The sequence below is a fragment of the Curcuma longa genome, chromosome 4 (genome assembly GCF_044706935.1).
Source record: "Curcuma longa cultivar G26 ecotype Majalengka, Jawa Barat chromosome 4, ITB_CL_G26_1.1, whole genome shotgun sequence".
Taxonomy (NCBI): Eukaryota; Viridiplantae; Streptophyta; class Magnoliopsida; order Zingiberales; family Zingiberaceae; genus Curcuma; species Curcuma longa.
In genome coordinates, this window is record NC_133864.1 from 18,317,838 (window position 1) to 18,339,914 (window position 22,077).

The following is a 22,077-nucleotide window of genomic DNA, read 5'->3' on the forward strand; positions in this document are numbered from 1 at the left end:
TATATATTTAGGAGATAAGAATTCTCAGGCACTCGAACTTGGATGGGGGAGGAATTCAAATTTGAACTTTGTAGTAAAGATGTAAATGAGCCAAGTTGAGTAGTATCGAGCTAATAAACTCTTGTCTCCGGGACATAATTGAGTTGGTTACTGCGAGACAGACTTGCTAAAGTAAACAATGATCGAATCTCAACGAAGCTAAGACAATGTCCTCTCCCATAGTGATCAATTACAATTTCTCGATTTACCTCCTCACAGATAATCATGAAACCGACCATGTAGAATCGTTAAAGTGGTGGATTCCACCTTTTGTTGAAGAGCTAATTTAATAAACCAGAAACCAAGTGCTGAATTTATTTATTGAACATTCTATTAGTTCAACTCTATCTATCGACAGCATTAGCAACAGACAAGCACAAAGTCAATTATATCATTCTTGTGCCTGCACCTCATTAGGCTAATGAACTCAAGGTTATTGTTGAGGAAGCACAGGCTGCTTAAAGGCCTTGACACAAATTTAGTTTGATAACCTCGATAAAATATACCTATTGTTATTGTAAACACCGAAGTAAATAATAACCTTGTGAAACCCAAATTCTTCAAAACAGAATTGAATAATCATCATTCTACAGCTTCAACAATTATTGAACTGAATGTGCCATTAAACAATATCCTTATGAAACTGCAGTATCTGCTAAAATACACAAGTAATATACAGTTGCAAGATGGACTAATAAGAAACTCTGTACACCAATGCATAATCAATCAGAAAAAAAATCCCTCCCAAATGCCCCAACCATCCCACTAAAAAGTTGTCGAGATGTTATTTTCTCTTCTTAGCATATCAATTAACAACTCCATCATTCTTCTATACCGAGGCATGTAGTGATCAGTGATCATGGTCTGCGATAGACGAATTTTCCCATACATATCTCTTGGAGTTTCATAGATGCCTATGCTTCTATTGTTGAAAGCATCTTCAAAAGATTCAGAGGTATCCAATGCAGGAATTGTGACCATATGAATGATTCTACCAGGAGGAAACAACTGGTGTACCTCTTGATCATTTGAGCTTGTAGGTATTGCATTTAACATTGCTTCAATCCACAATTTTTTGTCTCTATTGTTGTTTCCTAAGTCCTGCTTATCTTCACTATGGAGGTCAGCGTTGCTTTTTAGCACTAGCGATCCAACTCCGAATGCATGATCAATATGCAAAATTTCCTCACCTTCTGCTATTTCTTCATAGCCAGAGGCACTGTTGGTAGGCTTTTCTGATAATGGCTTTTGTCCAGGCGACTCAGCTGCAACAGTGTTGCTTACTGGCTGGACCTGTGAGCCTGGTAACCCATCCTCATCAGGGCTTGTGCGTGCAATGAAGGATCGACGTTTTCTATTTTTGCCCGAACAACATGAGATAGACGAGCGCCATGTAGCTGTAGTACTTTTTATTACAACCTGTATGTCAGCCAGAGAAGACAATGGATGAGCATAGCTAATTACTTTGAATGTTTTAGCTAGTATTTGCTTGAGTAAAGCTTAGAGTAATGCAAACATGGCAGGCACAACATTTCGGATTGGAACATCAGATAGTATCCTTGGCCATTGCAGTAAAATCTAGGGAAAATATGGTATCAGCACATAAAGAATAGGCATATAAATTGATGGAAAACCTGCATGAAGTTCCTTCTGTATACAAATTATTGTTCAGGACAAAAAAACTGGATTTAATCTGTAAACAGCATATGGAGGAAGATGTGAGCACTAGCTAATTAAATAGTTACGGTTTAAGTAGTTCAATAATATAAATGGATCTTCCTTAGATAAAGCATGGTTGGTAGTCAGTACAGGTTCAAAAGAGTGTTTTTCTTGGCAGTGCATAATGAATAAGGAACTACAACTTGCAAAAAAGCAACTCAAGAGTGCAGGTCTACAACTCAGAAAATACCTCAGTGCTTTTTGATACAGGACGTAGGAATGTCCGAGCCTTTCTAACCCTATTCCTCGCAACGGATAAAGATGGCATACAAGACCTTAGAGTGGTCATAAAGTGATATAATCCTTTTAAGAATGTTGTATGCTGAATTTCATTTTGTAGCCATGAAGATGCCTTAATCTGCAAAAGAAATGAATGAGAGAACTTAAGAACTTTTATAGTGTGCAAAACCAGTGAATTAAGTATTGATTGCGGAAAATTTAACAAGCCAAAAAGTCTTATCAACTGAATCTAATTGATGAGACTTCTAGAAATAGAATGAAGAAAGGTACATGTCAGTGTGGAACGGAGATATTGTTTGAGGGACATGGACATTGGCAAAGGGGAGATGTGGATGATGTAAGGTTGCTTCTATAGAGCCTATGTTGGAGATGTGCTGGCCAGGAATTAAAATAACCAAAAGAAAATTAAATTAAACATATACAATATTCTTGCATTTGGAATGTTTGAGCATAGGTGTTAGTGCTGATAATGATTAACCATTTTTCACATAAGTTGGTTCGCATAACAAAGTGACCAGTGCTCGGTAAAGTCAATTTTAAGCATATGTTGGATATGTATAGGCAAGGAATTAAAATAACTAAATGAAAAATCATCTTCTATAAAATACTTGCATTTTGGGACACACAAGGTAAGAGTGTGTGGCATTAGGCTGATAATTCATATTTTTCACATAGGTCAGTTACACATAGCAAAAAGGGCAGCATTCAGTAAAATCAATTTATGTATTCCAAATATACAAATGTCGTGCTAAGTACTAGTAGATATCATCTATAGATTTCTAGACAGTGCAATCAATTGCATCAAGTAGTGCTTATATGTTTCTTCAGTGTCCTGGAACCTGTTCCCAAGGAACCAATCACAATTCTGGTTTATCTATGGTTTTCCACTATACCACCTTACAGATTTACTTCTGGTTCCTAGGTTAATCAGTTGAAGGAGCTGGTGTGATGTAGTATTAAAAACTCTTGGCGCAATTTTAAAAAAATCTGGTTCATTGCCCTTAAATATTTCCCTAAATATACAACAAGTACACATGAAAAAAGTAATGAGCTTCAGCATATTGGAAATGTAGAAGATCCAGTGTACAGAAACCAGAATTACCTCAGAACGAAGATTGTCAACAGAAACAGCTGAAAAAGTTGGTACAAGATCAGTTGCATTGACAACAGAAGTGATAAACTTTTTGCCAGACTCTGCTAACTCCCATGACATGCAAGCAGCTGAGTGAACACAAATTTCATGTATGAAAATACATCCTGAAATAATGTTTTATATATATATATATATATATATATAACTATTTTTTGATATTTATCATTTTTATCCCATAAAAATAATTGACAGCATCAGTTTACACAAAATCACATTTGTGAAAACTCAAGAGTCCTAATCATCTAAAAGAACTAACTGAGAAATCAGGAGCCACTCAAACAAACTCGAGTTACATCGTAAGTACTCAGTTTGTTTGAGATATCTGTGGAGAAATAACATCCACCACTATTATTAGCGGTTTATTTGAAGAATAAGTGGAGAAATAACGCCCACAAATATGAGCCACTTTCTTCATAGGTAAATTTCCAATTTCTCCAATTTCCAACGTACACTAGAAATAATATAACCAAGAGATGGAAGTTCTATATGTAAACTTTGATAGTAACTATTAATGAATATATGATATCTTTGTTTGTGCAATTGGCCTCCTAATCAAGGTTAACCATGGTATTGATTGAGTTTCAATATTTGAAAAATATGTTTGTTGTTTAAGCAATATGCTTGTGAAGTAGATTAAAGTTGACTAAATACTTTATATTAAACGAAATCTAAATGGGTCGAGGTCGACCAAACACTTGGCAGTATGGAAAGCCTGATAAGTTGTTGGCAAGGGAAAAGATCAAGTGGGTCAATGTTAATTAGATACTTGGCAGTGGAGAAGTTAAACAAGTGTTGGCAAGTGATGGAAGTTTAGGCAAGTTACGGAGGATTGGATGTCTGCAAATGATGGAAGTACAAGCAGATGATGAAGGATCAAATGTCTAGCATGTGGAGGAAGTCCGTGTATGTTGATGAGGACCGAATACTTGGCTTGCCAATGAAAGTGCTAGTAGGTCGATGGTAACTGGATCTTAGGCAGTGGAAGTCCTGAGAGGTTAAAATTGATTGAATACTAGACATTTGATAAAGTTCCAGAGGCACAAGGAGTCTCTTGGTATATTGAAGTACAAGATATAGGGAGACTTCTTGGCATGTTGAAGCCCTGGAAGCATGGAATCTTCTTGGCATATGATGAAATCCCGGAAGCATGGAGGCTTCTTGGCATGATGAAATCTAGGAAGCATGAAGGCTTCTTGGCATATGGAAGTCCCGGAGACATGGGGTCTTTTGGCATGACATAGATTCAACTTTGGTGTGGTTAGAGTCTGAGTTTTAATGGACTGATGAATCTGAAACCACAAAGTTGTGGTTTGCTCGAGTTCAGGGTTAGAGTAGTCAACTAATATGGATATGCAATCGACTGATGGTACAGTCCATTGATGGAACAGTCTACTCAACTCAAGAATTTGAAATCATGAAGTTGCAGTTTGGATGAATTCAGGATTTACAACAGTCGACTAAAAATGTCAACGAAGAGAATGTTTCTGTTCAGTGCCTAGTTGATCAGTGTATCAATAGTCGATTGAGATGGTAATATCAATTGACTAATGTCAAATTAGGGAACCATGATACATTGAGTGGATAAAGTTGCTACAAAAAGTCGAATTCAACTTTGCTATAGTGGAGGACTGATGAACATGAAATAATTGACTGATCATCGGATTCCAAACTCGGATAGAAGGTTGATTTCGTGGAGGGTTTTTGGATAACGTTCTTTGATGGTTCTTGGGTGAGTGTTGTTACGTTCCTGAGCTATCTTGTTGCAAATACAAAGGCAAAGAAGGTAAAACAATACTTCATGTTGTAATTTTCATTTCTTGTATTGCTTTTGTTATTACTTATATTTTTTGTATTGTCTCTTGTATTTGAGCAAATGTGTTGTAATTGATTTCTTCACCTCCAAAAGGTATTTACAAGGAAGACAAAGACACATGTGGCATGGTTCTATCCCAAAGCGCGCACACACACACATTTCATGAAACAATATCCCTTGAGATGAATTTTCTTAGATTTGGCCATTTTTTACACGGAAAAGGCATAAGATCATCATACAACAAATAAGTGTGCTGGCATTGTGACATGAGAGCAGTAAATGCCTTAACATTGTCAACAGATCAGTGGGTATGATACCTTGTGATATAGGTACATGCAAAACTATGGGCATATCCAAGGACTAGAATTTGAGTCTAGAAAACACATAAAAAGAAAATACAGACAGAAAAATAAATATCCAAAAGTAAAAATAACAACATCATCGTCAGACTCTAATTAATGAACGCTGAGGGTAGGAATGTATTGTGCAATCTAAGCCTTGAAAGCAGGGAATTCTTCTGCACAAATAACTTGCATGGGGGTGCATAAGCCTCTACGAAGAAACATACCTGGACCAAATGCAACACATGTGGTTGACGAGAACTCTTCATGTTCTCGAAAAATATATGTTAGAATTGCAGCTATAGCAGCACCCATTGAGTGTCCAATAATCTAGATTCAATTAATGTTAAAAGGATGAATGTCTGTGGATAAACAACTTTTAAACAAACTGAAAGGAGCAGGAAATAACTTGAAAGCTGGAATATTTTTCAAACATTTTTGGAATTCTTGCGACTTGCTATGCTAAAATTTAAATGAATTTGTTAGAAATGTTTTAAGACAAAGGGGCAGAGCAACCTTGCACAGAAGTGGAGGAAATGCTTTGGTTAGGGCTGTAGAGGCTATGCATCTATTGTGGGCATATGGGCAAAATCACCAATCCAAAGACAATTTTTACTTAGAACTTTTATGGTGGATTTTCTCACCTATGATCCAATTTCACTTATACACAAGTCATTTTTCATGTCCTATACTATTTGTATACAAAAGGATTGCCAAAATTATCTTTGTTGTTGTGGTGACCTAATAAGAACTCTCTATAGGGCCATGCAAGTAGTCAACCATATTAAACTACATAAAAAATTTGCACATCTCATAATCTTGTTTGCTCATGATTTTGTGTCTTTCTTCATGACATAATTTGTGTTTCTCAATTGCTGCAGTCTATAAAAGGATAATATACTTATGAGTTGCCAACCTTGTGCTACCAGTTTAGTGTATCAGATTACCACATTTCCCTCAAATTCCTTCCATCATGCCAACTATCTTCACAGGTAATGTGAACAACTCAGCATATGAATCTCTGAACAAAAATGTCCCTAATCTGTACCAAACGTCCTAATGCCAGCATAACTGATTGTCTGATGTGAATAGTTCAGGATTCTCACTAGAAAGAAGACACTTCCCATGTGTGATGACTACTGCTCATTTTATACCTCTAGTTCAACATTTTAGGCCTGAAACTAAGCATCTCAGTATATAAATGGCAAATCATGAAAAGCCTAATTGGGCAAGAAAATGAATTTGTGATGCATATTTAGGGATGCCAACTTCTTTTAGAAATAATTAAAAATGAATAATCTCTTGCATTAGTTTCATATAATTGCTTTTTTTTTTTTACTTTAATTGACAAGAACCAACTGACAGATAGATTCGTGGTTTACCAGGAGATTGTAGTCTGGATATTTGTTCATTGCTTTTATTAGACGAGGAATGGAACGTTTAGCGATCCAACGAGCTGCAGCAACCATACCAGAGTGTGCATATCCTATAATCAAACTGTCTGTGCGGCCTTCAGTTGAGACAAAATGGTGAAATTGAACCATAGAACTAGTTGCTGCTGTCAGTTTATCCTTCAAGCTTATGGCCCCACGGATCACAAGAAAAAATGTCTTGGAATTTCTGTCACGAAAAATTGTGAAGGCAGGCTTCAAAAGCTGCAGTGTCAAAAAGCATCTGAGGAATGGACATGAAGAATGGACAAAATTGTGGAAATTAAGTCCGCACCAACTAAGATCAAAGAAATTGAAGAGTTGGTTACTTACGCACCCCTGTCTTGAGCTCTTTAATAATAACATCTTCTTCACTGAATCCAGCAGATTGCATAAGAACACGATATGGTTTCTTTGAGAATAAAAAACACAACTGCAACAAACTTAGCATATGGGTCAACTCGGCCAAAATTTCACAGCCTGTAAGCTCTATGCAGTTGTTCCCAGCAAACACACTTGCAACCTCTAGGTTACCCTGGGATACAATATGGCATATGTTAGATTTGACACTTCCAATTACAATATACTTGAAACATCAATCCAAGACCACAAGTAACTATTTCTCAGTTGTGTACAAAACAGAAGTGCAAAGTGCAAAACATAGGCAGAGAACGACATGGAGAATTAATTGAGGAGAGCAACAAGCAATTGTTGCACAACACCACCAGAGAGACGAGCCAGGAATTTATCCATGAAAAAAGCACTGGAAAGTGTCTTATACGACTTCTGTACCAGTTTTTTACCGTTATCTTAAAGAAATTCTAGGTCATTCTAACAAATAGTAATAGAAGGCATTAAATCCAAACAGAAATGCGAAGCGATAAAGACAAAGTTCTTCCTTCAGCTGGCAAATTACTTTAAATCCCACTAGAACCGTCAACCGATAAAGAAGAAAGTAATTAACGGATTTAGCTGTCACCTAGTGAGCAAAGAAATGTTAAAATTTTCCCATTTTGAGTTTAAACATGACAACCGATGAAAAGAAGAAGAAGAAGAAGAAGAAGAAGAAGAAGAAAAATCTCTGATTGGGATTTACAAAGACAACAACAACAAAAACAAAAATCACTTCAAACACCATTGCGTACACAGTCTGAAACTGAATCCACAAACCAAACCAGAAGGTCTAGAAACCGATGGTTTGAGGATCCTAATTCGTTTGATACAAAAAGTGAAGAGTCAGACGGCCCAGAAAACAACTTATCAAAACAGAAAAAGGCAAAAATAATCCAACTTTAACGATCATAGCTGGCAAAGAACCACAAAGAAACGGGAGGCAATAGATTCCACGATCAGAAGACCTAAGAAATAAGCCAAACAACTCGTCAATTCCTCCCCCCAAGATTGCAACTAACCTGCCGCCGCATGTGATGCCTGATCCCGAAGAGCAGATCGGAGAGCGGCCACCTACCCATTGTCTCCGAGTAGGTCAGCCGGACCGTGCTCGCTACCAGCGCCGCCTTCCCCATCAACGTCACCGGCGGCTCAGTCGGCCGCCGCGCATACATCCTCATTCGCCGTCTCCTGCTCCACCTCTTCCCACTCCCGCGGCTCTCCACGACGACGGATTCGCTTCCGCTCTCCCCGCTCTCCTTCTCCTCCTCCTTCTCCTCCTCCGACACCCTCCCGCAGAGGACCAGGTACAGCAATACTGCCCCGGCAGCGGCCACCGTCGCCTCAGCCACCGCCATCGGAGATCAACGATGTCAGACGAGCCCTACGAGCCGGGGCGGAGGAAGGGGAAAGGTCAAGGGATTTGGGGTCTCCTCTCCGGCCCCCTTCTTCTTCTTCTTCACTTCACACCAAACCGTTGCGTAAGCAAATAGACTACGAGAGATTATCGCCAATTTACTAAAAACCCAGATTCCAAGTCCGCGTTCGTGGGCCTGATGCCGAATAGAACAGTAAAATTAAATTCAAACCGAGGGTAATTTTGTCATTTCGTAGATAATACGCGCTGAATTACATTTTGAAAGGGGGAATATCGAGAGCATCTTGCTGTAGCGGGGCCAGATCCAACAAAATATGAGCAAAGGATCCTCTCCAATCGTTACCTGTAACAGAAGCTTTACAATTCAGTGTAAACTCAGAGCGCCGTCCATCGCGCCCACTCGGCGTCTCGGCCGTCCGATAAAGAAATGCTGCGATTTGCTTCCATCGGAAGCAAAAATATTATGTGGTTCCGTGGCGGCAACGCTCCGTTGGTGGAATGGACGGTCATGATTGGAAGAACTGCAATCGGCGATTGATCGATCAAGCCTGGATCTGGTAGGAAACGGGTTGGGATCTTCGTCGTATGTTACAATTCTTCCCTAGTTTAGGTCTTTAGGATCCTCGAGGATCAGCCACTCACGTGGCCAATATGAGTGGATTTTTTTTTCTATATAAATAATTTACTTCAATAAGTATTTTAAATTATTTTGACAATTAAAATACTGACAACTAAAATATGGAAATATTTATTCTTTTAAAAAATTCGAGTAGTATAGTCAAGCTTCACAGATCACAGGTTCACTTTTTCTTTCATATTTTATTGTTGAGATTTAGATTTGATGGAATTGATAATTGATTCCCAGTCAAAGCAGGCGATGACTGAGATCATGCATGGTGATTCTCCGGGACTGTTCTTCTATGCAAATATTGAGTATGGAAGCGCAACCCGGGGGCCATTGAATGGGTTACTATAGAATATATTTATTGGTGTAGTTAAGAGTCGAATTTTGATGAACTCAAAGTAATATCTTTTTCATAGTGATCAACTGTAACTTCTTGAGTTACTTCTTCACAAATGTCGTGGATCGGCATATGAGACTGCTGGATAATGGATTCTACCTTTTACTATAAAATATGGAAGCTAAATTTGTACGCGAGAAAGATTTTTTATTTTTATTTTCGTTTCCTAAGTAGCCAACTTAGAGGAAATGTTGGATAAATGAATAGAATCTAATGAATTAAGCTCCATTAGAATGCCCCCGGGGCTATAATACTAGAGTTGTCAAACAAGTCAACTCATAATAGAGCGGATCAATTTAGGGCGAGGGGCGGGGCGGACTGACCTACCAACCAACTTGACGAATTGAAAAATCCCCAACTCAACCCAAGGTGGTTTGTGAGTTAGGCGGATCGATCTACGGGTCTATCAAAAAATAAAAAAATATAGAAAATATTAAAATTTTTAAATTTGGATGACAGTTTAAACGGGTCAAATTGAAATTTTTATATTTGGAATGCAATTTAGACACGTCAAACACACTAGTCCATTAAATTTTCTATTTTAATTTTAAATTTAAAAAAAAATAAACTTTCTCATCTGTGGATTAACTGTCACGGGACAATTTAGACACGTCAAACACAAGTCCGCCACACGGGCCAACCCATGTGGGTTGCGGGCCTAAGTGAGGCGGTCCACTTGGACCTACTTTAAAATATATAGATTGATAAAATTTCAACCCAATCCGCTTAAATTATTTGGAGAGGTGGTCAATCCAACCGGCCAACCCAAATTAACAATTAAAACAAAGTGCTTTTGTAGTCAGGGGCGGAGGCATGTTTCCACAAGATGGGGGCCACATTTTAAATATTTAATAATAAAATATTAGCGCGGGGGAGGGGAGACAAACTTAATGAAAATCAAAAAGTTGGGGGGCGATGGCCCCTACCTACCCCCCCGTGGCTCCGCCCCTATTTGTAGTTAATTAGATATTCATAAGTCGATTTCTAATTACAATGCACTGCAGATTAATTTTCTCAAATAAGAAGATAATATTAGAACGGTGGCTATGAATCGACATGTTATTCGTGCTTTCTGATTTATTTTGATGATTGATCTCCAAGTGCATTTAGAGTGGACTGATTAAAAAATCCTTGGGTTTCCTCTCTCTCATACACGTTCTTTCTTTCTTCCATCGTAAATCTAAACTGCGTCTCATCCTCAACGTCGTCGGGCCCTCAAGCTAAAGTCCGAGTAGGGTTGAATATGACTCTGTCCTTGTTCGTTGGGCCAAGTTAGTCATCTCAAGAATAAATCGTTTCAAAAAATGGAATAGGATTACCAAAAAAATCTCCATCTAGTATGCAACGTAAGGGTATTAAATTGGTTGATCCAATCACATGACAAAGGTATTAATACGCATGAATAAAGAAATAAATATTACAAAACATAATAATTTTGAAGAAAATTAAATTTAGTTCGGTTCAAAGGAAAGAAATTACAAATCTTTAAAATAGAAAATATTTACGTATCTATAATAAATAAAAATAAATTTAAAAATATTAAAGATTGACCCACCTATCTATATATTAGATATTTAATTTTTATTATTTAATAATTAATAATTTCTATTTTGATAGTAAATAGGGAATAATTATAATCCTATTGAAATTATATATTTTTATTTAGAATATTTAATTTCATACTTATTTTGGAGTCACATTTATAAAAGAATTGTAAATTTTTATATTTTAATCATCTTTAATGAATTCCAAACTCTCTTATTTTCATTCACCCAAATTGGATGAAACTAACTTCCCTTCCTCTCACCAACCTCACTCCAATCTCAATTCTTCCTGTGTGTGCAAAAAACCTAACTAAAATCTTGCTATCCAAATTGATCTTGGCTACGCGGACGGATAGTATATTCAAATTCTAATATGTTCAATATAGTATTGATTAGAGACGAATCAAAGACATCCGAGCTCATCACAAGATGTCGAAATCTATCACATCTTCTACCAATTACTTCTTGTGACTTCACATTGTTTAAAATAACATATACGACGATGTGCTCGAACCCTAAGCTTGGCCCAATCTAGTGTTTGCCTTAACTTACTCCACCCAATTAGCTTGACACCACTCTATGGTACCTAGTCAAGTCCAACTGATTTGAATACAAGATCATAGATAGAAAGGAACTTGATTGTACTATTCAAGAATTGAGTTTTAACCAAACTCTAAAATAAGGTGCAAAAGTTGTACTTAACTAATTCTTTCTCTATATTAATTTGGGTTGGATAATGAAATTCTACAAAGGTGGAATCCGCCACCCCAGTGACCCCACACGGTCGGCCCCACAATCATCTATGAGGAGGTAAATCGAGAAGCTGCAGTTGACCACTACGAGGGAGGACATTATCTCAGCTTTACCGAGATTCAACCATTGCTCAGTTCAGCAAGTCTGTTCCATAGTAACCAACTCAACTATGCCCTCGGGGTAATAATATAATTCTACAGAGTTCTTAATATTAGTGGAGATTGTTAAAATCGATGGAATCAAAATATCTCCACAATGGTATGATATTGTCCACTTTGGTTCTAAGCCCTTATGACTTTGTTCTTGGGCTCTTCTCAAAAAGTCTCATTCCAATGGAGATACTTTCCATCTTTTTAACCACATGATCTTTTCCATGGACTTTAGATGTGGGACTATGTTTGCACCCTTACAACCCAACAATCTCCCTCAAACGAAGGATCACAGGCTCCCTCCAACGTCGTTTTGATGTCTGAATCCTCGACCCACCAGGACTTTTTGTCCCTCAGTCCACCTGACCTACTAGGACTTCCCACCTAGCCGCAACTAGGACTTTTTACCCCTCGGTCCACCCGACCCGACCTAGTCGCAACTAGGACTTCCCACCTAGTCGCAACTAGGACTTTTTGCCCCTCGGTCCACCCGACCTACTAGGACTTCTCACCTGGTGTCTGGTCCTCTTGATTCAGACACGGGAGCACCCACTTCCTTTGTTTAAGGTTCAAACCACATGATTAGATCTGGATCATGGCTCATCCGGCGATTAGTCCGGTGAAGAGCGGTCTCGCTCTGATACCACTTGTTAAAACCGATGGAATCAAAATATCTCCACAATGGTATGATATTATCCACTTTGGGCCTAAGTCCTCATGGCTTTGTTCTTGGGATCTCTCCCCAAAAGACCTCATTCCAATGGAGATACTTTCCATATTTTTAACCCCATGATCTTTTTCATGTACTTTAGATGTGGGACTATGTTTACATCCTTACAACCCAACAGAGATCATGCATGAACTTAACAAAGTCTACTACTTAGATGAAAAAACTCTTCTAATGGCTCTTCCCACCATACAAATCACCCAAATCAATGGCATTATTGACTTGGTCATAAACCTTTATCATGCATCATTTCCTTTTAGTACTCATGAACATTAATTCATCTTCTCCCATAAGTTTTGTTCATTTGGTCCTAGTCCTATACCTAACTTTGGTGCAATTATATCCTGGATGTGAAGTTTTAATTCTTAAGGAGTATTTAAGTTTAAATAAACAAATTAGATCTCACTTGTATGACGAGTGTACAGGAAAAGTCCTTGCAAGTTTGGAGACCGGATGCAAGGTAAGGAAAGTTCAAGAAGGTCGAGGATTAAATTCTTGGAAAGAAGAAGTCTAGGTAAATCGGAAGACTGAATGCAAGGTAAGTAAAGTCTAAGAAGATTAAGGACTGGATTCTTAACAAAAGGTGGAAAGCTGAGTAGATCGTGGGATTGGATGCAAGAGTAGATGAAGACTCAGAGATGAGGAAGCTCTAGGCACAAACGTCCAAGGAATAGGAGGTTCATCTAGTATGAGGTAATTGGGAAACAAGGGTAGAGAAGCTTAGGTGAACTTCGACCTTGAGGATGGTTGAAATCAATGTATTAATCGATTGGTAACATTTAGCAATTGATTGATACATTATATACTTGAAGGGGTTTTGTGTTTGAGGTTTAAGTGCAAATACCTTGAATTAGGGTTCAACAATTGATTGGTTGAGCAAAGCAATTGATTGTTGAGATAAACCCCAAAGTAGGATTTTACCACAGTATAAGCAATTGCTTGGACAAAGCAATCGATTATTGAGCTAAACCATGAATCACGATTTTGCCACAATAATCGATTGTTTGGACAAAATAATTGATTGTTGAGATAAACCCCAAATCAAGGTTTTACCATAGTAATCGATTGCTTGGACAAAATAATCGATTGTTGAGATAAACCCCGAACTTAGGTTTTGTATAGTAATCCTAACAATTGATTGGTGTGTTATGCTAATCGACTGATAAACAATTTCGAGCAAACAAAAGCTATCTGAATCGACTGGCCAGTTCGATTGAGGATTGCTAATCGATTGATAGAGTGTGTCGAGCAAACAGAAGCTTATCAAATCGATTGACCAATTTGACTGGACATTAACAATCGATTGGTGATGCCCATCAATCGATTAAAATGTAAATTTCAAGATAGTCTCAGCTATCAATCTAGAGTCAATGACTATTCAACAGAAAATCAATAGTCAGCAATCGATTGATAAGTAATGTCAATCGATTGATGATGGCAAAAAGGTATAAAAATAGTCTGATTCAAGCTTGTTTAAAAGGAGTTTCTTCGGCCAATAGAATGGTAACTCTTGCCACAATTTCACTGCTTAACGCAAGCTCGAATGCTCTGATTCTTAACATCTTCAAGCAACCAAGAGGAAGAGTTTTGTGCTAAAATTGTAACTCTACTCTTCTCTTCTTTTTTGTTAGTTTTTCTCTTTTTGCTAAAATTTATAAACTATTATAATACTGTTATAAGAGGTTTGATTTTCTCCTTCTCTAATAAAATTCAAAGGCGGAGAAACCTCTTATAACAGTAAGAGGTTTCTCCGCCTTTGAATTTTATTAGAGAAGGAGAAAATCAATAGAGATGGTAGAATGCTAAGTTAGCCTTGCACGTAGTCGCCTCGGGAAGGCGGTGAACCAATACAACTGAATTTGTTAGTGTGTGTGCTTCAAGTTTTCCGCTGAGTAATATGGTCGAAGAGATCAAGCTATTCACCCCCTCTAGCTCTCTCAAATCCTAACAAGTGGTATCATAACAAGGTCACTCTAGACGACTCACATCCAAAGGAGCAAAGTTCAAACAACTAAGATGTCTTTGAAGGAGAGTCACAATACTACTCAACTACCTTACGTTAAAGAAATAATTTTGCCTACTAAAGCGCAACATTGAGCATTACCTCATGAGCAAAATTGACATGTGATTTTCTGTGATCGAGAGTTTCACTACACCCACCTCAGAAGATGGCAAAATTCTATAATCTAGAAGATGGACTCCTAAACAAAAATGGAAGGCACAAGTGAATACAAAAGCAATTGTAACTCTTCAATGTAGACTAAATTTTGAGCAACTAAATAAGGACGGTCCATTCAAAAGTGTTAAGGAGTTGTCGGATAAGCTAATTGAATTAAATGAAGGCACCAAGGATTCTAGAAGCGCCAAGAGAGATCTTCTCATCAATCAAATGCAAAACTTTATGATGATGGAAAGTGAAACAGTAAATCAACTTCATGGGAGGTTTAAAAAACTTCTAAATGGACTCCATTCCATCAGAGAAAGGATGAAAAATAGAGATTTTATCAGGTATGAACTAAAAGTTTTCCTAAGAAACTCCTTGTGGTCATCTATGATGGATGCCTACAAGGTTTCTAGAGATTTGTCAATTATTAAATTAGATGAATTATTTTGTGATCTAGAATTGCATGAACAAGATAATTCAAGCCACAAGGAGAAAGGGTATAGCTTTAGTTATAGGTGATAAGAGCAAGAAGAAAAACAAAGAAAAGAAGAAGGAGAAAAAGGAAGAGTCCTCTTTCGATTCCAAACAAGGGAGTAATAGTGATAAGGAGCTATCATCCAGCGAAATGGCAAACTTTGTTCGAAAAATGATGAGACCCACTCAAAAGTTCAACAAAAAGGATGCTAAGAAAATATTCAGTGAAACAAAATGAGGGGTAAGTCTCCAAGAAGGTCAAAATTAAAATTTGATGTAGTTTGTTTCCAGTGCAACAAAAAAGGGCACTATAAAACCCATTGTCCAGAGCTAAAGAAGCAAGAGGATAAGCCAAAGAAGAAGAAAACCTTGAAGGCTACATGGGATAACTCATCTTCAAGCTCATCAAAAGAAGGCAAAGGGAAAAACTCAAGACATTTGACACTAATAGCATTGAACAATGTTGAGAGTAGTGCAGATGAAGAAGAAAGTCATGGAGAGGATATGGAGTCATTAAGTGAGTTATCATCTAGTGATGACAAACTTCTTCAAAATTATATAAACTATATTATACTATTCATGTTTAACAAATGTTTTATCTAAATCCAAGGTAGAGTTAAAGATTACATACAAAATGAATTAAAATCACTTAGAACTGAAAATGTGCAATGTGAGACTTGCATGCATCATTAAATGTCACTACTCAAGTTGATGAGCTTATAAAAGAAAATGCATCCCTAAAATTGCAAGTTGATGATCTTAGAAATGCATTGGAAAAGTTTTTCTCAAGCTAAAAATATTTAGACATGATTCTAAGAGCTCAACAAACTGTTTATAACAGATTAGGATATAAGTAAGAGCAAAAGAAAGTAAAGTTTATATCCTTAATCAGTAGAAATAATATGTCTAAAACTAGAATTGTGCAATCTTGTATACCTAAGTAATTTATTATTGATGCTACCAGATTCAAAATTTGAGTACCAAAATATTTAGTTTATCGTGTTTGAGTAGGCATGCTTTGAGGGAAACATCCAATAATATGATTGATAGATAGCGAATGCTCTAGACATATGACGGAAGACTCATTGAAGTTATCATCACTTAAGAACAAACAGTAAAGATACCATTTCTTTTGGTAATAGTGGAGAACTCAAGGTTGTAGGAATATGTGATATTAAGATTTCTGAACAATTTAAGATTAAAAATATTTTACTAGTAAAAGGCATGACTTTTAATCTTTTAAGTGTTAGTCAGCTATGTGGTTTGAAATATAAAGTTGAGTTCAACTCATCTCAATCTTAATCAAGCATAGTGAACTAAACATTACCATACTCATAGGTCATAGAAATGAAAATATTTATCAAGTTGAATTATATGATACTACTAATGTGTTTGTTAAAGTCTTTTATGTCCAAAGAAGATGAGACTTGCCTTAGGCACCGAAGGCTTGCTCACACCAACATGAGGAACATCAAAAGATTATCAAGGAAAGAGTTAGTGCATGAATTGCCAAAATTAAAATTTTAAAAAGATAAATTATGTGACGCATGCAAATGGGTAAGAAAACCAAAGCTACCCACAAAGGTAAAAATATTATGAGTATATCAAATGCATTAGAGTTTATACATATGGAATTGTTTGATGATAGTAAATATAACTCTCTTAATGGTAGTAAATATTATTTTATTATAGTTGATGATTACACTAAATTCACATGGGTATTTTTTTTTAAAGTATAAGGATCAAACCTTAGATACCTTGATTTGCTTTTTTTTAGAAGAGTAGAAAATGAAAAGAATCAAAAAATAAATCATATAAGAAATGATCATGGAGGCGAGTTTGAAAATGATAGATTTTCAAAATTTTATTTAGAGAAATGTCATAAACATTAATTCTAAACCCCTAGGAGCACAATAAAATGGTGTTGTGGAAAGAAAGAATAGGTTTTTGCACGAGGCGGCTAGGAGTATGTTGAGTGAATATTCACTTCCTAGTCACCTTTGGGTAGAAGCTATAATTATGTGCAAAATCAAACTTTAATACATAGGTTTTTAGATAAAATATCACATGAGCTGTGGTTTAAAACCCCCCCCCCCCCCTCCCCCTCCCACAATTAAGCATCTTAGAGTATTTAGATGTAAGGTGTACATTCTAAATACCAAAGATCATTTTTAAAAAAATTTTTCACTAAAGTTGATGAGGATATTCTTGTAAGATACTCTAGTCATAATAAAGTTTATAACATCTACAATAAAAGGTCTCAAATAGTTGAAGAATTTTTAAATGTCTTTGAAGAAAATCTACCTTTAAATTCAATAAAGACAACCGATGTAGAAATACAATTTGAATTTAAAAAATTAACATTAAATGAGGAAAATGACCAAGGGGAGAAAATCAAGAAAGTGAAAGTGAAAGGATAGAAGGATCATCACTTGAGCATGTGGTCATTATAACTCAAAAACTAAGATCTACTAGAACAAATATTAATCACCCCTTAGATTAAGTCACGGTAGACATTACACAAGGGGTGAGAACTCGATCTTATTTTCGAAATGAAGGAAGCCAAATAACATTGATCTCTAAAATTGAACCAAAATCTATTGGTGCCAATGCTTTGTTTGATTCGGACTAGATTTTAACAAAGCAAGATTGTTATGTGCAAGCTAGAGGGGGTGAATAGCTTTGATCACTTCATCGTTGAGAATGCAATGGAAACTTGAACCAAACTCGATAGCACGACACAAACACAGCAATTTTACTTGGTTCACTATCTCCCAAGGTGGCTAAGTCCAAGGCCTAGTCCTAACAACTATCTTATTATCTTTCTCTTTCTCGAATACCCTCTGAAGGCCAAGAAACCTCTTACAACACCTGTTATATACAAAGCAACACACAAACAAAAATAAAGATAGAAATAAAAATAATATAAATACAACATGTTACAAGAATGAATCAACATTTTGGATGCTTTGCTATCACTTTGGAATGCCTCTTGGTGGTGGAAAATATAGTAGCACTTCGTCTCCAACTTCTCAAAAATCGACATCAAAACTCTCCTCAAAAATCTTCTTTTATAGCCTTTAGGTTAGGACTGATTTTTGCCAATTAGTTGACTGATCTTACCCATCTGTCGATTGATCTACTGTAGATTCAAATGTTACTCTAACCTATTAGCTTAACGGTTCCATCCATCTCAACATCGGTCAACTGCTCATTACCATCAATCAGCTATTGCCTATTAGTCAAATTGAACAATCAAATTGATTTATTTCAGTTCAGTTTCTGATCAACATCAGTTGACTAATATCCTGACTCAGTCTATTGCTTCTCATATCTTGACTCAATCGACTGCTCCTATCAATTAAATTAAACAGTCGAATTCTAAACTCTTTGTTTGCTCGAACACTGACATCAACCAACTAATACACTCTATTAGTCATTGATCATAATCAGTAGAGTTTTAAACCTTCTATATGTTGCTATAGTGCAGTCAACCGATCAAACTCATCGGTCAACTGATACTATAGTAAATATTATTCATAATTACTATAACAGTACTATAACAACACTATAGCAATTCTATAGCAACCATATTTTCTTAGAATTTTACATCCATTAGTTGATCAATACATCTTATCAATTGACTAATACTTCTATTTCAACCTTACCAAAGTTGAAATCTCTTCTTGTATGGTATCTAGTTGACTTCAACCTACCAAGACTTCCTTTGTCCGACATCCGATCAACCCTTTACCTATTGAGATTTTTCGTTGTCTAGCATCTTATCAATCTTAACTTGTCGGGACTTCCTCGTTGCTAGCATCTAATCAACTTTAACCTACCAGGACTTCCTCGTCGCCCAACATCCAATCAATCTTGACCTGTCGGGACTTCACACCTCATGCCAACTACCTGTTGGATTTTCGACCACCAAGTGTCTGGTCAACCATAACTTACTTGGACTTTTTACTATCAAGTATCTAGTCAAACTTAATCTACTTCACTTTTCCTCAACCGTATTGATCGACTGTCAAGTATCCGGTTAACCTTGACCTACCTGACGTTTCACTCGATCAATTAATATATTAATCAAACATCAAAACCCCAACTCGAGCTTGGTCAACCTGGTCAAACCTTGACCATGAGCCAATTGCACTAATAATCTTCTCTTTTTATGTTTGATAATATATTTAAGTTAAACTAAATCATTAGCCCAACATTCTACTTCTTATGCCAAGGCATGAATAAAAGTTTCCTAATTTGAACTCTTCATTCTTCCCTTTCACACACATCAAAAATCTCTTTCAAAAATTCATTATCTTCTTCCATTCCTAGCATCCAACATCACAATGGAACTTTCCTACCTTTCATTATCTTCAATGCTCAACTTTAAGCATACAATCCTTCATTCGTTTACTCATTCTTAAATTCTTACATTCTCCACCTTTCATATCAAAATCATGCCATTAAGAAGAACCTCCCCTCAAAGCATGCTCTAACTTTAATCATTGCAACAATAATGATTTTGAGTTCCTAAACTTTTAGTAAATTTTAAAATCTAAGTCATGAGATTAAAAATTCAACCTTGAATCTAAACCTCCCTCTCAATTCTATAGTCTTTTTAACATCCCTTTCATATTTTCATATCAAGAAAATCACCTTTTAATATTTATCCAAACATATCATAGGGTTATAGATAGTTAAGATATCTAGGAGTGAGCTTAAATGACTTAAACAAACATATTCTATTCAATAACATAGACATCAGTTCAAGGATTAATCATCTGCGAATCTGTTGATGAGTAATGTCAATCGATTGATGATGGGAAAAGGTGCAGAAATAATCCGATTCAAGCATGTTTAAAAGGTGTTTCTTCAACTAATAATGGAATGAGCGGGTCCCATGATTTCACTGCTCAACCCAAACTAGAAAGCTCTAATTCTCAGCATCATTTGGGCATTAAGCAATCAAGAGAAAGAGTCTTTGCTAAAATTGTAACTCTAGTCTTCTCTTTCTTTCTTGCTGGTTTTTTTCTTCTAATCTTGTCCGAGAAGAAGGAAATCAATAGAGGTGGTAGAATGCTAGGTTATCCTTGGAGGTAGTCGCTTCGGGAAGGCGGTGAACCAAGTAAAACTCAATTTGTTAGTGTGTGTACTACATTTTACATGTCTCACTTCAAGTCAGGGATGGAGCCAATGGGGGGGGGGGGGGGGGGGGGGGGGGGGGGGGGGGGGGGGGGGGGGGTGCGAGATTTCCCAGCAATCACCCCCTCTCCCTCAATTTTTTAGTGCACGAAGTATAGTGATATAGAAATGGAGGATGAATGAGGGGCGAATGGGCGGCCGCCCGCTCTCAACTTTGTAAATACTAATAATTTTTTTTGCGCCCCCCCCCCCCCCCCCTTAATGTGATGTTTCTGGCTCTGTCCCTACTTCAAGTTCTCTGCTGTGCAACATCGTCGAAGTGATTAGAGCTATTAACATCCCCCTCTTACTCTCTCATATCCTAACACTAACATCAGTAAGTTTCATTATTTTAAAAAACTTTATTGATGATTACACAAGTATAACACATGTTTACTTGCTTAAAGCTCGTGTTTAGGCTCTTGATATGTTCAAAATGATTTGTTATGAAATAGAAACACAATTCTTTACTCCCAATAATTCTATTAAATATCTGCAATTCTCTACAATTGTGTCTATACATCTTGGCCAAATAGAATTATTGAATACACTTTGATATCTCATGCGCATGTGCCTAAACAATATTAGGGAGATGTGATGCTCACCTTGATGGTATTCTTCTTCACCCGCTTGAGTTCCTCCTCTTCTTCTCTAGAACTATGATGGCGTTGGTCCTTCGGTGGGTTTGCTTTCGACATCCTGTGAGTCAAAGCTCGTCGACTGGCAGTTGTCGTTGGCGACGTGACCCCTCTGATAGTCAAATCAATAATGGACTGAGATGTGAGGCTCGTGTATGCGCGCGAGAGAGCAAAAGATCTAGAAGAAGATATGGAGAAGATTAACCTTTGCGTGATAGAATAAAATCATAGATTTACTTACCTTCGCAGAGCCTTATATAGCCGAACAGGTGAAAGGTCCACGTAAGCTACCATGAGAGCCCTAGGCGAGCCGCATGGACACCTCACAAGTGAAGTTCCACCTGTTGGCCCACTACATGAGCAGGACGTTGCATTAAGGGCGACAACCATTGGGCCAATGTCACTTTTGAGGTAGGCAACCTCGTTGGGATCGATTTCACGTTAGGGGTTGTCGGAGGTTTAGGTAAGAGACAGGCTCGGTTAAGATTTTTTGTCGTCCAAGAACCACCATGGGCATGCGAGTGGAAAAGGTCAAGGCTTGGTAGGACCCTATTGTTATGAAGGGTGTCGTCCAACATACAAGATCATGATAGGGCGAAGACCCGATCATTTACCCGGGCTACATCATGCCTCATGTTATTCTACACTCAATAGTAAAACACCTTGCTCATGTCATTATTCTAATCAAGTTGTCTTTTCTTTATCGTTAAAATTTATTGTGATTCTCAAGTAATCCACAAATTTAGTTCTCATTAAAAAAGAAATGGAAGAAGAGCTGCCCATTAACATATCACAAAAGGACATAGGAAATTGTCTATTCTCCAATCAATGGTCACCCTATATCTTGTTGGTGGGATTTTATAATTAAGAATTTCTAATGGTTAGATTGATTGATTGATTGCCTTTCTCCATATACCAA

The 22,077-nt window shown here is 37.0% G+C and overlaps 1 protein-coding gene across 1 annotated transcript; it reads right to left on the reverse strand.

The window, feature by feature from the left end:
- Positions 1 to 597: 597 nt before the first annotated feature.
- Positions 598 to 8,555, reverse strand: LOC141827634 (uncharacterized). The gene is made up of 7 exons (XM_074714925.1): positions 8,148 to 8,555; positions 7,073 to 7,270; positions 6,688 to 6,960; positions 5,533 to 5,635; positions 3,101 to 3,219; positions 1,949 to 2,116; positions 598 to 1,458 (listed from the first exon to the last, which is right to left on the reverse strand). The coding sequence occupies exons 1-7, from the start codon at positions 8,481 to 8,483 to the stop codon at positions 805 to 807; spliced, it is 1,851 nt and encodes a 616-aa protein (XP_074571026.1). The 5' UTR covers positions 8,484 to 8,555; the 3' UTR covers positions 598 to 804.
- Positions 8,556 to 22,077: the final 13,522 nt, after the last annotated feature.